The sequence below is a fragment of the Xiphophorus hellerii genome, chromosome 24 (genome assembly GCF_003331165.1).
Source record: "Xiphophorus hellerii strain 12219 chromosome 24, Xiphophorus_hellerii-4.1, whole genome shotgun sequence".
Classification (NCBI taxonomy): Eukaryota; Metazoa; Chordata; class Actinopteri; order Cyprinodontiformes; family Poeciliidae; genus Xiphophorus; species Xiphophorus hellerii.
Genome location: NC_045695.1, coordinates 13385727 through 13399246, shown reverse-complemented (window position 1 = coordinate 13399246; position 13520 = coordinate 13385727). Strand labels below are relative to the sequence as shown.

Here is a 13520-nt window from a genome sequence, read left to right as displayed (position 1 = left end):
CCCCCCACAGGGCTCCCCGAGGGACACGGTCGAACGCCTTCTCCAAGTCCACAAAACACATGTAGACTAGTTGGGCGAACTCCCGTGCACCCTCCAGGACCCTGCAGGGTGTAGAGCTGGTCCAGTGTTCCACGACCAGGACGAAAACCACACTGCTCTTCCTGAATCCGAGGTTCGACTATCCGACGGATAGTTTCCAGCAGGCGGGTCGGAGACACAGTCCTGGAAAGGATCTGTGAGACTCCTAGGAGCCTGCGGTGGTCACGGTCTTCTGATGTCCGTTCCTCCCTCTGGAAGCCGCAGATTTCTGCCTCTGCTCTCAAGCTTCATCTGAGTCTAGCCCTGCTTTTGTGGTCGTTATTTAATGTTTTTTCGAAATTAAAATATCCAGGGTGGCACCCAATACCTCAAAGTCCCTGATTGGTACATTTTGATGAACGTTCTCCCAATTATCTGAAATAAATTTGATTTCTCTTCTTTAGTTTCTTCATCCGGGGTCTGAGTCTCTGTTTGGTCCATCTTTTCTTCGTCAGCCTTTAAATTTTCTTCCCTGGCTTTAAGTTTGTCCATCTTCAATTTAAGTCCAGCAATTTCTTGAGTGAGCTCTTCGTTCACCTTGCCAATCCAGTACAACTGTTGCGATTTCTCTTTCATTGAATTGTTAAAGTTTTTTTTATCGACCATTGTTCCCCATTTTACCTTCTTATTATGGGTTGACAGGGCTTTGCTTTCTGATTGTAATTGTTCAACTGTCGCTTTAGCCTCGTCCAATTCACTATTTAAAGTCTTGAATTGTTGCTTCAAATAATCATTTTTGTTTACCAGCCTTTCATTCTCTGTCTGCCAGGTGTCTTTTTTCCTGGCATTCAGTCTCTCAATCTTCAGCCTCAGATTTTCGACAGTTTTCTGAAGCTTCTTGTTCTCTTTTGTAAGCTTCCGGCAGCTCTTCTCCAAACTTTCCACGTTCTCCAGCAATTCATTTCGTCGCGCCATCGTTCAGTTTTGTTTGAGATTGAAGTCTGCAAATGAATTTCTCTGTGGAACCTGGGAATACAAAGACAGGCGGCTGTGATGTCACAGACAGGATGAGTGACATCACAGCTTCACGTCAAAGCCACAAGAAGTCTGTTGGGTGAGGGGGAGGGAGAGGGGGGCGGATGTTGTTTTTTTTAAACTTTATTCGCAGACACACTGTATAACGACAGAGTTATGCCTCATTTGTTCTGCCTCAAGAAAAAACAAATACAGATAAACATATTCAAGATAAAGAAAAAGCTAAGGGTTCATTTAAAGCAATACAGATTCCAATTGTTTTATTTTCTGTAGCTCTTTTTCTGTCATCTTCATGTCGAATCTTCACATTCAAAGACAAACTCCCAGGATTTTCTGGTTTTTATTCATTTTTATTTTTCACAGATTGTGAGAACATCCCACCTTTAAATGGCTTGTTTTCCGGTAGAGAAGAGACATAAAAAAAAATTAAAGATATAGGTAACAAGTTTCTATGAAACAGTGTCATTGTTTTTATTGTTTTATACTTGTGCATATGTATTAATTGTTTTTATCTTGTAACCAGGTTGCTATGTATTGCAAATTTTTTGCTCAGGTCCCTCTTGAAAATGAGATCTAGATCTCAACGAGGTTTACCTGATTAAATAAAGGAATATGAATTACACCCATTGAGTAAATATGAATGCAGCAGCGCCCTCTGCTGTTTGACAAAGGTTAAAAAAACCCAAAAAACTACTTGCCGCATGTTTACGTTTATTAAGTGTTATGTCACCGAATATCTTACAAAACTCAAACTCTTATGCATCACTTTTTTACACAAAGTGATGCATTTCAAACAGTTATTTCCATGATCCAATCAACTTCTATTCAGACACCAGAAAGTTCCTAACAAAGTCGATAAAATGTCGAATAAAAATGATTTTACAAATCCTTTAAACTCACTTCACTTTGAGCCATGATGGATTAGTATTAGATTTTTTTTTTTCTAAAACAAGTAATTACAAAAGTTATTTCCTCTATACAAATATACACAAAACTGTTGTTAATCTTTAGTTTGGGCAAGAATGGTCACCAAAAATCTTGCAATGTTGCATTAAATCGATGTTTATGGTAACTATTTAAGACAAATTTACGGAATAAGAAAATATATTAAATTGGATGCTTTTCGAAAAGCAAAAATAGTGACTTGTGTCTCGTAACAGCATGCAGGATCCCACCTGAGCAGAGTCTCTGCAGCTCCTCACCATGTGGTCTCCACGGCCATATTAATTGAAAAATGTTTAACAGTTTTCAATTTTTTAAATGAACCAATTCCAGTGAACTCGTTACAGTTGCCATGTTTGCTCGTTTTATTTCCACAAGTGACATAAATTATGGACATTCAAGTTTGAATAATTACATAACCCACTAAATATTAGATTGTCTCTGTGCTGCAATATAAAACATAACGCAACGTTTGACACATGCACTGTTTCAGTGCAAAGCAATATGAGCTGATATCATTTTGCGCATTTATAACAGCTGACAAAGGCTTTACATTCAAGTATATTTTTAAATATCGCCTCTGACCAAACAGAATGAGAAGTAGTGGTGTTGGATGCTGCCTTTTTTTTTTTCTTTTTTAAAATCACATAAGAAATAAACAGACAAATAAATAGGTCAGTTTCTTTCTTGGCACCTGTTCTGCATGTTTGTTTTTCAAATTATATGATCCCACCGTCCTCTGTTTTGTTTTGACACGTAACGTAAGTCCGATTTAGCCCGGTGACAGAAGTAAACAAAAAATCACAGGAGTGTATTTACACAGTGGATCTCTTGTAAAAATGATTTTTTCAGAAAACTCACCATTTCTGCCCATTCAGAGTCATGCAGTTTGCTGCAGCTACAGAGAGTTAATGTCGTTTCAATGGTTTGCGTCTCACAGGCTGTCAGCTCATACATTTATGTTGACAGTTACATAACAGTACAGCTTTTGTGACAGAAATAATCATAACATAAAAATCACGTTGGCTATGCAAAGACTCATGCTGCTTTAATTTCTCTCAAAGTCTCTAATCTTGCGGAGACAAAAATAGTTCTGACGACAGAATCCTGAGAGAAAAAAGTTAGAATTCTGAGATTCAGTGTAGAATTAAAAAAAAAATAATAAAAAATTCTCACATTAATGACAGAATTCTGGAAAAAAATCAAGAAAAAAAATCAGACTTCTGACATTCTATGATTTAAGTTAGAATTTTACGCTACAAGTCTGAATTTTGAGAGGAAAAACGTCAGTATTGGAGATTTCTTTTCCCTCTTGAATACTCACACTAGAACCACATTTTATTAGGATTTCATTAGGAAAAAGAGGAGTTTAGCTAGAACGCATTAAAAAACACCAAAAAATTTATTGCACACCAACATAGAAGTGGCGTACATTTGTTTTCATCTCCCTTAACCCTGATGATACCCTGGAATACAATCCACTGTCTTTACTAGCAATTAGTAAACAGCATCCATTAATTTGTAATTACATTTCAGAATTAAATCCAGATGTTCTGCGAAGGCCTCAGGTGAGACCAGAATTGAAGTTTTGCTTATTGGGAAACTGAAACTGACACCCTGAACATCATGTTTTTGTCCTTCCACTTTAATTCATGTTGGTCTATCACATAAAATGCTAATAAAATAAGCTCAAGCTTGTGGTAAAAGGGGAATGAAAACTGTTGCGGGGAAGCCTATCTACATGCAGACTGCCCCAATCGTGGCTGACTCAGCGATTTGCAGGTAAAGCCTTTAAAAACAATCTAATTGTGATTGCTTGTGATTTTGCACTCTCTCAAGTTCTTCATCATGGTTTTCTGCTGACGTCTACCTCGCCAGCTGATGCATGCTTGGCCATGCATTTTGCATCCCAGAGGCTCCAGTTAGAAGTCAGAGGTAGTATGTTGCAGTAAGTACTGTCCTCTGTCCACGGCTCAGTGGTAGCTCTAACGTGGGACAGAGGACGGTGCAGGGGGACATCTCCTGCTGCGTCTGACGGAGACGCTTCAGTTCTCACCGTAACCTCGCTATCTGTGCTCATAGGCGCCCCCTGTGATTCGTTCTGGACATGGTGAGCGGCAAAGACACGGAGGAGAGGGAGGACACCTCCCAGTAGAGCGAGCGGGACAGGAAGAGCTGGTAGAGGATCACCATGGAGATGGACTGACAGAGGATCACGCCAATGGTGATGACCTACAGAACAAAAGGTAGTGACAGAGGTAATGAAGATTTCAGGTAACGGACAGGCAAATTCTGGAAGTCGTGGCCTCGCACCTTTTCCCTCTGGTGGTCGTTGAAGACCACAGACATGAGGACGAGGACGGGGTGACAAAGGAACCACAGGAAGCAGCCCTGTGGAGAGAAGACAACCTGGAGGTCAGGCGGCTGTCAGGCTCAGAGGCTGCTGGTGGAGCTCAGAGTCGTCACCTTAGCAAAGCAGAGGTAGAAGTCTCTCTTCAGGGTGCTCCTCTCTGTGGAGACGATCTGGTAGAGGACGGAGGCCAGCAGGAGGGACAGCGCCACTCTCAGAGCCAGGAGGAGGAGACCTGCTAGGCTTCGTTGGGCGTGATAACTGTGGTGTTCGCTCTCTGACTCAGAGTACTGCTCCCACAGCAGCAGGACCCCCTGGGAACCACAGATCGGGTCAATGTGTAAGGCTACGCATCGGATTGCTCTCTGCCTGCCATGACTGCCGATATCAACTTCTTTGTGGACAACACCAATCCCCACCAGAACATCGAGAAGCTTCTCTAGTAACAAACTCTGGCCACATAAAAACAAAAGCTGGTACCTGTGTGACCACGCCGCCGACAGCGACGGCCGTGGACGCCGGGGAGCGCTCCCACTGCAGCGGTCTGGACTGCGGCTTCCTGCCTCGACTCAGAGTCCAGCCCATACACAGGCTCAGCAGCATGTACAGCATGGACACCTGAGACACCATGTCCCAGACTGCACGGCAACACACACAGAAGCGCAAAGAAGACGTGACTAAAGGTGGCGTTGTTTAATTGATGTGTGAGAAGAGTTAAGGTGAGGCGCGGAGCGCAACGTACACTCTGCCAGGCTGCCCATCAGGGGGATCCCAGTACCGTCTCTGGAATACCTGCCGGACACCAGGTTACTCATTTTTAGTTCAATTTAAAGAATAAAGCTCGGTTCAAAGCCATTCATATTTGAAGCTTAGTTTTGATTGTTTTCGTTTCTCCACAGAAAACAGGAGAATGTTCAAAAGCAAAACACATTGTATTGACATTGTGGCGTCAATAATGAGTGGATAAACATTTGTGTGCATTACAGCAATCAAACATAAGATAGAATATCGTGAAAGAATTGAATATTTTCTAATCGCTCATTTCTGAAAGTAAAACTCATTATATACTGACTTGACGGTGGACACTTCTATAGGACGGTTGGATGGAGGCTACCTGGCCAGGTGGATGTAGTTGCAGAGGGCAGAGCAGCCTTGCAGAGCCAGGGCCATGGTCAGCACCTTGAGGACCGTGTGCATGGGGCCCCCTTTCTTCAGCGCCTGATACAGAGGCTGGAAGTAGATGCAGCAGGCGATGAAGTAGGCGAGCAGTAGGAGGAAGTAGAAACTGTGCAGCCCTGAGAAAACACATTTGTGTACGGTTAAAAACGAAACCCCAGGAAGAGTTTGGAACAACTAAAAACATGGCCGTCCTCCTAAACCGACATCGTGTGTCAGAGTCGTCTGACCTGCTTCCTCTGCGCTGAAGTGATCCAGCGGGTTCCCAGCAGAGTCGGGGTTGAACAGCAGGAGAGTGAAGCCGAGGTCAGCGAACGACGGCGTTGCTGAGTTTTCCTGACAAGAAAACAAACAACGGGAATATTTCCTCATCCCAACGGTTGTATTTGAATTTTATGTCCGTGGAAACACGCAACATTCCCAGTTACCTCGCACGTGTATCTGTCAGCGTACAGCACCTGCCAGGCTGTGGGCGAAGACTGACGAGGGATCGTCTGGTTGTGTTCGTCCTGGCTGAGGGAAACTGAAGCAGGTGGTGGGGAGAAAAGTCAGTCAATGGCCTCTTGATCTCTTCGTAGTAATAAACTAGAACACTTACTGGTGAACTGGGCTCTGCTGAGTCGCTGGGAGCAGCTCAGGTTGTCCAGCTCTGAGTCCATGTCCTGGTACAGCAGCAGCCTGGCCTCCTTCTCTGTTCCCAGGGATGGGTTGTCCAGCCGACACACCAGCAGCCCGCCGTCACCTGCTAAAATTAAACAAGTCAAGAAAATATCAGACACTTTCTACTTTTTTTAAAGTGTATTTTAACATCGAGTAATATTTTATTACAGATTAAGATAGATAAAACAAGATTTCAATAAAGGAATGACTACATCAGCACCAATCAAATTAGTTGGGCAGTTTATTAAGTTAAAGAAATAAAGACAAGGTGAGACTAAATACTACGTTAATATGAAATAAACAATTAAGAATGAGATTTACAGTATAACAACATAGGACAACGTTGACTGAATATATTTACATGTCTCAGAAAAGAATAGTACAGATAAGCAAATAAAAATAAAAAGCTAGGGGGTTTAGGTTTCAAATAGTACATTTAAAGCATTGCATATTTCAAACGTTTAAACACCCAATTTATTGTTAGATCTGATATAATATTTAATTCCATTGAAAAAAGCAGTAAAACATGGTTTCCTTTCAGTGAATTTGCTACGATGAATGTGACATTTAGCCAATAATAAAACTCGGAATTGCTAAGCATTCGTTTACCAGAGAGGTAAACTCATCTCACCACCAAGTCCTTTTCTGTCACATACATTCTTTACTGTCTGACTTAATACAGTAGTATTGAGTACTACTGTACTTCTCCTCCTCCTTTTACTACTACTACTACTAATAATAATATATTTTAAAGAGTTGTGCCTCTCATGGTAGATGTGTTGGGTTAGTTCTGATTTAGTCTTTTTCTAGACTTTTGTTCAAATATTTTTTATCTTATTTTATTTCATTTTTGTATTTTATTAATTAACTTGTTAAGAAATAGCAAGATTAGACACCTCAAAGACACCTCGACTACAACCACTAAGTCTCGAAGGAATTGAAAGGGAATCATTGCGGGTGCAGAGCAGCTTATGTTGTATTATCGTTCAGGTTACATGAGCGGCGGAAGAGAACAGACAGGGACAATCTTCTCCAAGGTGTGAATCTTCCTCCTAAGGTATCCGTGGCTGTGACACCTCTTTCCCAGAACTGAGAATTAGAGGACCAGGAACGCCTGGCAAGAGGGGAGCCTCAGAAAAAGCGCCAATGGAAGCAGGACTACCACTGTCAGTGTCCAGTTTGTGGTCGGGCAAAAAACAAAAGCACTGGCCACACACAGATTAAGGGGAAACGATACTGTCCAGCCTCTGGACAGACTGTTTTGTCTCTTGGGAAGCAGTGACTGTTTGAAAGATTTTCTTTGTAGTTTTCATCTTTTAATATCATGCCATCACTTTTGTTTTAAAGCCCAGAATTGTTTTTAAATTTCAACAGGACAGCTGCCATGTTATGAGGGCTTAGTTAATAACTGCAGCGGTCTTTATCCCTCTTTATTACATAATAGCACATGTAATATTGCAAACAACTGTTCAACCTTTTTTCGATAAATGTAATTTTTTGTGACCTCAGTTTTTCATGACGCTAAATCACCTTGTAGCTATAGAAACTGAACTTTCAGTCAAATCACTGTTTCTTTATATTGCTGAAATTTGGTATCAAACTAAATCTGAGATATTCTGTGTTTAGCTACAGAAAAATTACATGTTATTAAGCTTTGTTGATATAAACACTGATTAACTGGTCTCTCCAAATTCTCCCTAGGTATGAGTGTGTGTGTGTGTGTGTGTGTGCATGGTTGTTTTCCTGTCTGTCTCTGCGACCTGACTGGCGACCTGACCAGATTAATAATAGATTAATAATAAACACTGCAAAAAACTAATACAGAGAAAAGAAAATTAATGGAAGAATTTGACACTCCCTTTATCATTTTGGTTTGCATTTGGATCTGTTGAGTTTATGACTTTAGGCGTTGCTTTATACATGTCGAGGTATATTGTTAGCCCTCTGCGAATGTAGTTGTGTAAGAGTGAAGACATGAATGCTGCTGAAACATGTACTTGAGTAGAAGCTTCAGATTTTTCCTCTTTTCCTCCCCCAACCTCTAATTGTCTCTTTTGCCCCATTTGTGGCCGACAGGTTAAGGCGTTGGACTCCAAATCCAATGCGGTTTCCCCACACAGGTTCGAATCCTGTAAGTGACGGAGATTCATTTATTGTCTTTTCCGTCGCATAAATGTTTTCATTTAGGTTTGGATTATTCTGGGGTAAAAAAATTTTGTTATAAAACACACCGTTTTATATTTATATAAAGTAGTATAACATTACAAGTGTGCAATGTTGCATTAAATTGATGTTTACTGTGCTTTTCTCGCCCTGATTTTCAATTTTTCAGCAGTTAGACAGCCAGACAACGACGCTAAAAATAACCAAACTTCTTCCTTTTATACTTGTTTTATTGAAGAGTGGCCTCTGACCACTGCCATCACTTTGGCCATCGTGAACTGTAACATACAAGGCTTAGTATTAGCAAACAAACATTGCAAATTAGCCAATATTATTAAAATGTATACTGGAAATAGAAATGTATTGTATGTTATAATCTTCAAGCCCCCCCTCCAAAAAAAGGGGGTGAAAGTTGGTTCTCATACTGTTTCTGATAAAGTTAAAAAGGTTGAAGAAATTTATATCTATTCAGCAGGTGCATTTGCTTCATGTGCTTCATGATGTTCAGAAAAGACAAATGAGAAAATAAATATTTCAAAGGCATGTAAGTGTATGTTTATTTTTTTAAGATTATCATAGATACAATTTATATTGGGCTTCCTTGTGTTTTAAAGTTTCCTTTAAGTGGGAAATGTTTGTTAAAGTTTGATGCTTATAGATATTTAAAAATATAATTATTAGTAAAAAGAAAAAAATTTAGAGCAAATTTCTGTTTTTCAGAAAGTATTAATAAAATGTTTTAAATTGACATTTTAACAGTTTTAATCTGTTATTTAAAGGTATTTTATCAGTAGGACTAAATGAAGTTTTTTTGTACAACAAACAAAAACTGGGTAAATCTTACTGGAAAAAAGTGTAAAATAACAGCATTATTATGATAATTCATCAGAAAAAGTTGGTTAAAATTACTTGATAAAACTGTTTTATTACAAAAATAACCCTTTTCAAATCACAGTAAAAATTTGTGCAAAACTATGGGAAAATCTGTTCATTTCACAATTTAACACTGTTGTAATTACTGTTTGGTCAGTAAAACAGTTTACATGTTCACTGTGTTTTCTACAGAATTATTCTGGCAACCACAGCTGCCAGTTTTTTTTTTTGTAAAAACAACAGAATTTTTTTTTACAGTGTATGTTAGATCTTATCATTCCAGTGTAAATCTGTTTTAGTGATTTTCTATCTGCTCCCCAGTCACTGCCAGCCAAGCATCTTAAAATATTTAAGATCTTTTTACATTTATCTACCACTTTTTGAATATGAATATTCCATTTTAGTTTTTCATCGAACCATATTCCTAAAAATTTTATACACTTTACTTGCTCTAATTCTTGATTATATCATTTTAATTTTATTTCCTTGTTTAATTTTTTCTGAGTAAATATCATTACTTTTGTTTTTTCAACTGAAAACTTAAATCCCCAGTGCAACGCCCATTTTTCTATTTCAATAATAACCTTTTGTAATTTTCTTACAATGAAATCTACATTTTTCCCTCTTTTCCAAACAGCTCCATCATCTGCAAAAAGTGAACATCCAATTTCTTTTCCAATATCTTTAAATACATCATTTATCATAATTAAGAACAATAATGGACTTATAATACTTCCTTGCGGAGTTCCGTTTTCTACTTTATATTTTCCTGAGATCACTTCACCAATTCTAACTTGTATTTTTCTATTTGTTAAAAAGTCTTTAATCCATTTAAATAACTTTCCTTTAATGTCCAACATATATAATTTAATTAATAATCCCTCAACCCACATCATATCGTATGCTTTTTCTATGTCAAAAAATACTGCCACTACACTTTCTTTATTTACTTGTGCTTTTCTAATTTCATGCTCTAGACATAACGTTGGATCATTAGTGCTCCTCCCTTTTCTAAAACCACTCTGAAACTTTGATATATATCCTTTACTATTTAAATAATATACGATCCTATTGTTAATCATTCTTTCCATTATTTTACATATATTGGATGTTAAAGCTATTGGTCTGTAGTTTTCTGGGTTTGAATTATCTTTTCCTGGTTTTGCTATTGGTTTTATAATTGATTCCTTCCAGTTCAATGGTAGTTTTCCCTCCTCCCAAATTTTATTATATAATTGCAATATTATATCTTTTGATTTTTCACTAAGTTGTCTTATCATTCTATAATAAATCCGATCTTTACCCGGTGCTGTATTTTTTGTCTTCCTGAGTGCAGAGTTCAATTCAGCTTTTGTAAACTCAACATTTAACAGATTATTTGTTTCTTCAACACTCTCTATTAACTCTTTATATTTAAGTTTTGTATTTTCTCTCCCTTTTCTTCCCTCTTCACTAATATTATTTGAACTATGAATTTTACTAAATGTTCTTGCCAATATTTCAACTTTATCTTCATCTCTTACTATATTTATATTATCCATTTTTAATATAGGATATTCAAACTCTCTCCTTATGCCTTTCATTCTTTTAATTATTTTCCAAATTTTTTCTATTTTGGTTTCTTTCCCTGTTGTGCTACAGAAATTCCTCCAATATTCTCTTTTAGCATTCTTAATAGTTCTTCTTACCATTGCTTGCTTTCTTTTATAATCAATTAAATTCTTATAAATTGGGTTACCTTTTAGTACTTTAAATGCTTTATTTCTTAACTTTATTGCTTTTTTACATTCATTTGTCCACCATGGCACCATTTTCTTATCATTTCTACACCCTGTTTTCTTTATAGAATTATCTGCTGCTTCCATAATTATTTTACTAATTTCTAAATTTACATAATTTATATCCATTGTCATATCTACTTTCTCTAAATTTATTTGACTCAAGTATCTAAATTTAATCCAGTCTGCCTTATTAAAATTCAGTTTTTTATTGACCTTTATATTCTTATTTAAATTTAATCCTAGTCTTATTATAATGGGATAATGATCACTACCTATTGTTGAATTTTTATCAATGAACCACTCACAAATACCAGCTAAAACATCTGAAACAATTGTTAAGTCAATAACTGATTCCATCATTGATTCTTGTTCCCCTCCCATCATTAATACATACAAGATTTTTCATTCCCATTAATTCTTCTATAACTTGTCCATTTTTATCATTACTTTTACCCCACAATGTACTATTTGCATTAAAATCCCCACGCCAAATTATTTTCCCTTCCAAATATTCGGTTAACTCCTCCAATATTTCAATCGATAATGTTTTGCATGGATTATAAAAATTTATTATTGTAAATTTGCCTTCTTGTTCCCATATTTCAATTACTATATATTCAAGTTCTTTCCCTTTCCCTATTACCTGATATTGTATCCCTTGTTTTATAAATATTCCACATCCTCCTCCACCTCTCTCCTCCTGTCGGTCTCTTCTAACACTATTATATCCTTTAATCACAAAATCTAATGTTGTTTTTAACCATGTTTCCTGAACACAAATAATTTCTGGTTTATCCTCAAGACTATCAACATAACCTTTAAGTTCCTGTCCGTTAGCAATTAAACTTCTTGCATTCCATTGTAATATTAGCATTAATTATTTTCACCTGGTGGTCCTGATCTACCATCTACCTCCAGCTTTTTGTTTATGTTCTCCCATGATCCCTCTTTAAACCCCAAAAACTTTTCAGCTCCTCTCACTATTATTTTAATTTTCTCAGTTTTATGCTTGGCTTGGTCAGTGCAGTTGATAACATATGCTGCAAATAATATTAGTTTTTCTACTGATACTGTGATATTATCTTCTGATTGTACTTTGTTTTGCTGTGGGATTTGGCTCGCTATTTGTTCACTCTTTCTTGTTGTCTGCTCCTTCACATTTTTAACAGCTTCCGCATAACTAATGTTTTTAGTTGTTTTAATCTGTATAATTTCTTTTGCCTTCTTCCTTACCTCACATCCTCCATACGTAACTCTATGTTGCCCTCCACAGTTACAACATTTTTCTTGTGCTTCTTCTTTACATTCTTCTAATTTGTGATCTTCACCACATTTTGGACATCTTTGCTTCCCTTTACAAACTGCTGCTATGTGTCCATATCTTTGACACTTGAAACAACGAAGTGGTGGAGGGATATAAGGTCTGACCTGAAAACTAAGATAACCTATTTTGATGTTTTGTGGCAATTCTTTCCCTTCAAATTCAATGAGGATTGACAAACTTCCTATTCTTTCTCCATTTATTGTTCTTGACAATCTCTTCAAGTTATTTACTTTTGCTCCTACAATACTTTGCTTAATTTTATCAAGATCTTCATCTAGAGGGATCCCATAAATCACTCCTCTAGTTTTTTTATTTTCTCCCACAATTTTTTTCTCCAACACAGTTTTTTTACATATATTATCCACATTTAAAGCCTTATTTTTTTGTTCTTCATTTTTACAAACTACCAATAGGTTTCCATCTCTCAAAATCTTTACCATTTCAACATCTCCAATTTTCTTTTTTATTTCTCTTGACACCACAATGGGGCTGATGTTATCCTGTTCTTCTTCGTTCTTAAGTTTTAATATTATTTTAAATTCCTCCCTCACAACTTTCCTCCTAACTATCCTTTCTTCTTCTGAACTACTTCCTTCCAGTTCTCGTTTATTTCCTTGAATATCACCCATTTCCTTTCCTTCATCTGTTTTATGCCTTCCCCGTCCTCTCCCTCTTCCTCTCCCCACTGGCGTCCACCCTTCAAAATCCATGTCTTCCTCATTTCCTGTCTCCATTTCCAACCAAACCATTCACATACCAGTTTATGCCAAAATCCGCCTTTTCCAACTCCGATACGTGTTTTGTTTTGCCGCACTCCGTCTCACAAAACCAGCCTGGGCTCCCTGCTCCGTCCCACCCCCTGCTTTATGGAGTCTGAACCGGTTCTGATCCAAACCTGACTAGAGCTGAGGCCCCGCCCCTTCACTCTCCTGAGGCTCCGCCCCCTTCCAGGTGATATTAAATTCCTTTCCTTCCATGTTTCCTCTCTTTGTTTTCTCAGTGAGTTGAACTGTAAAACTTTAGGTCAGATTTGAACTTTTTCAGGTTTTTCTCAGTTTTCTGCTCATTTCCAACCAACATTTTATTGCAGGAAATCATTTCAGGAAGGAACCAGAAGATTCAGGAGTCTGGGAGATGTGACTGTAACCGACCTGAACACTGAGGCCCCAGAGCGCCCCCTGCAGGATCTGCTGCACCA

The 13520-nt window shown here is 37.8% G+C and overlaps 1 protein-coding gene across 1 annotated transcript; it reads right to left on the bottom strand.

Annotated features, from left to right (window-relative positions):
* Window positions 1-1752: 1752 nt before the first annotated feature.
* On the bottom strand, window positions 1753-11938 carry LOC116715489 (integral membrane protein GPR180-like). Its single transcript, XM_032555899.1, has 10 exons — window positions 11911-11938; window positions 6120-6266; window positions 5950-6044; window positions 5752-5857; window positions 5460-5640; window positions 5088-5137; window positions 4826-4983; window positions 4462-4659; window positions 4309-4386; window positions 1753-4227 (listed from the first exon to the last, which is right to left on the bottom strand). The coding sequence occupies exons 1-10, from the start codon at window positions 11936-11938 to the stop codon at window positions 4072-4074; spliced, it is 1197 nt and encodes a 398-aa protein (XP_032411790.1). The 3' UTR covers window positions 1753-4071.
* Window positions 11939-13520: the final 1582 nt, after the last annotated feature.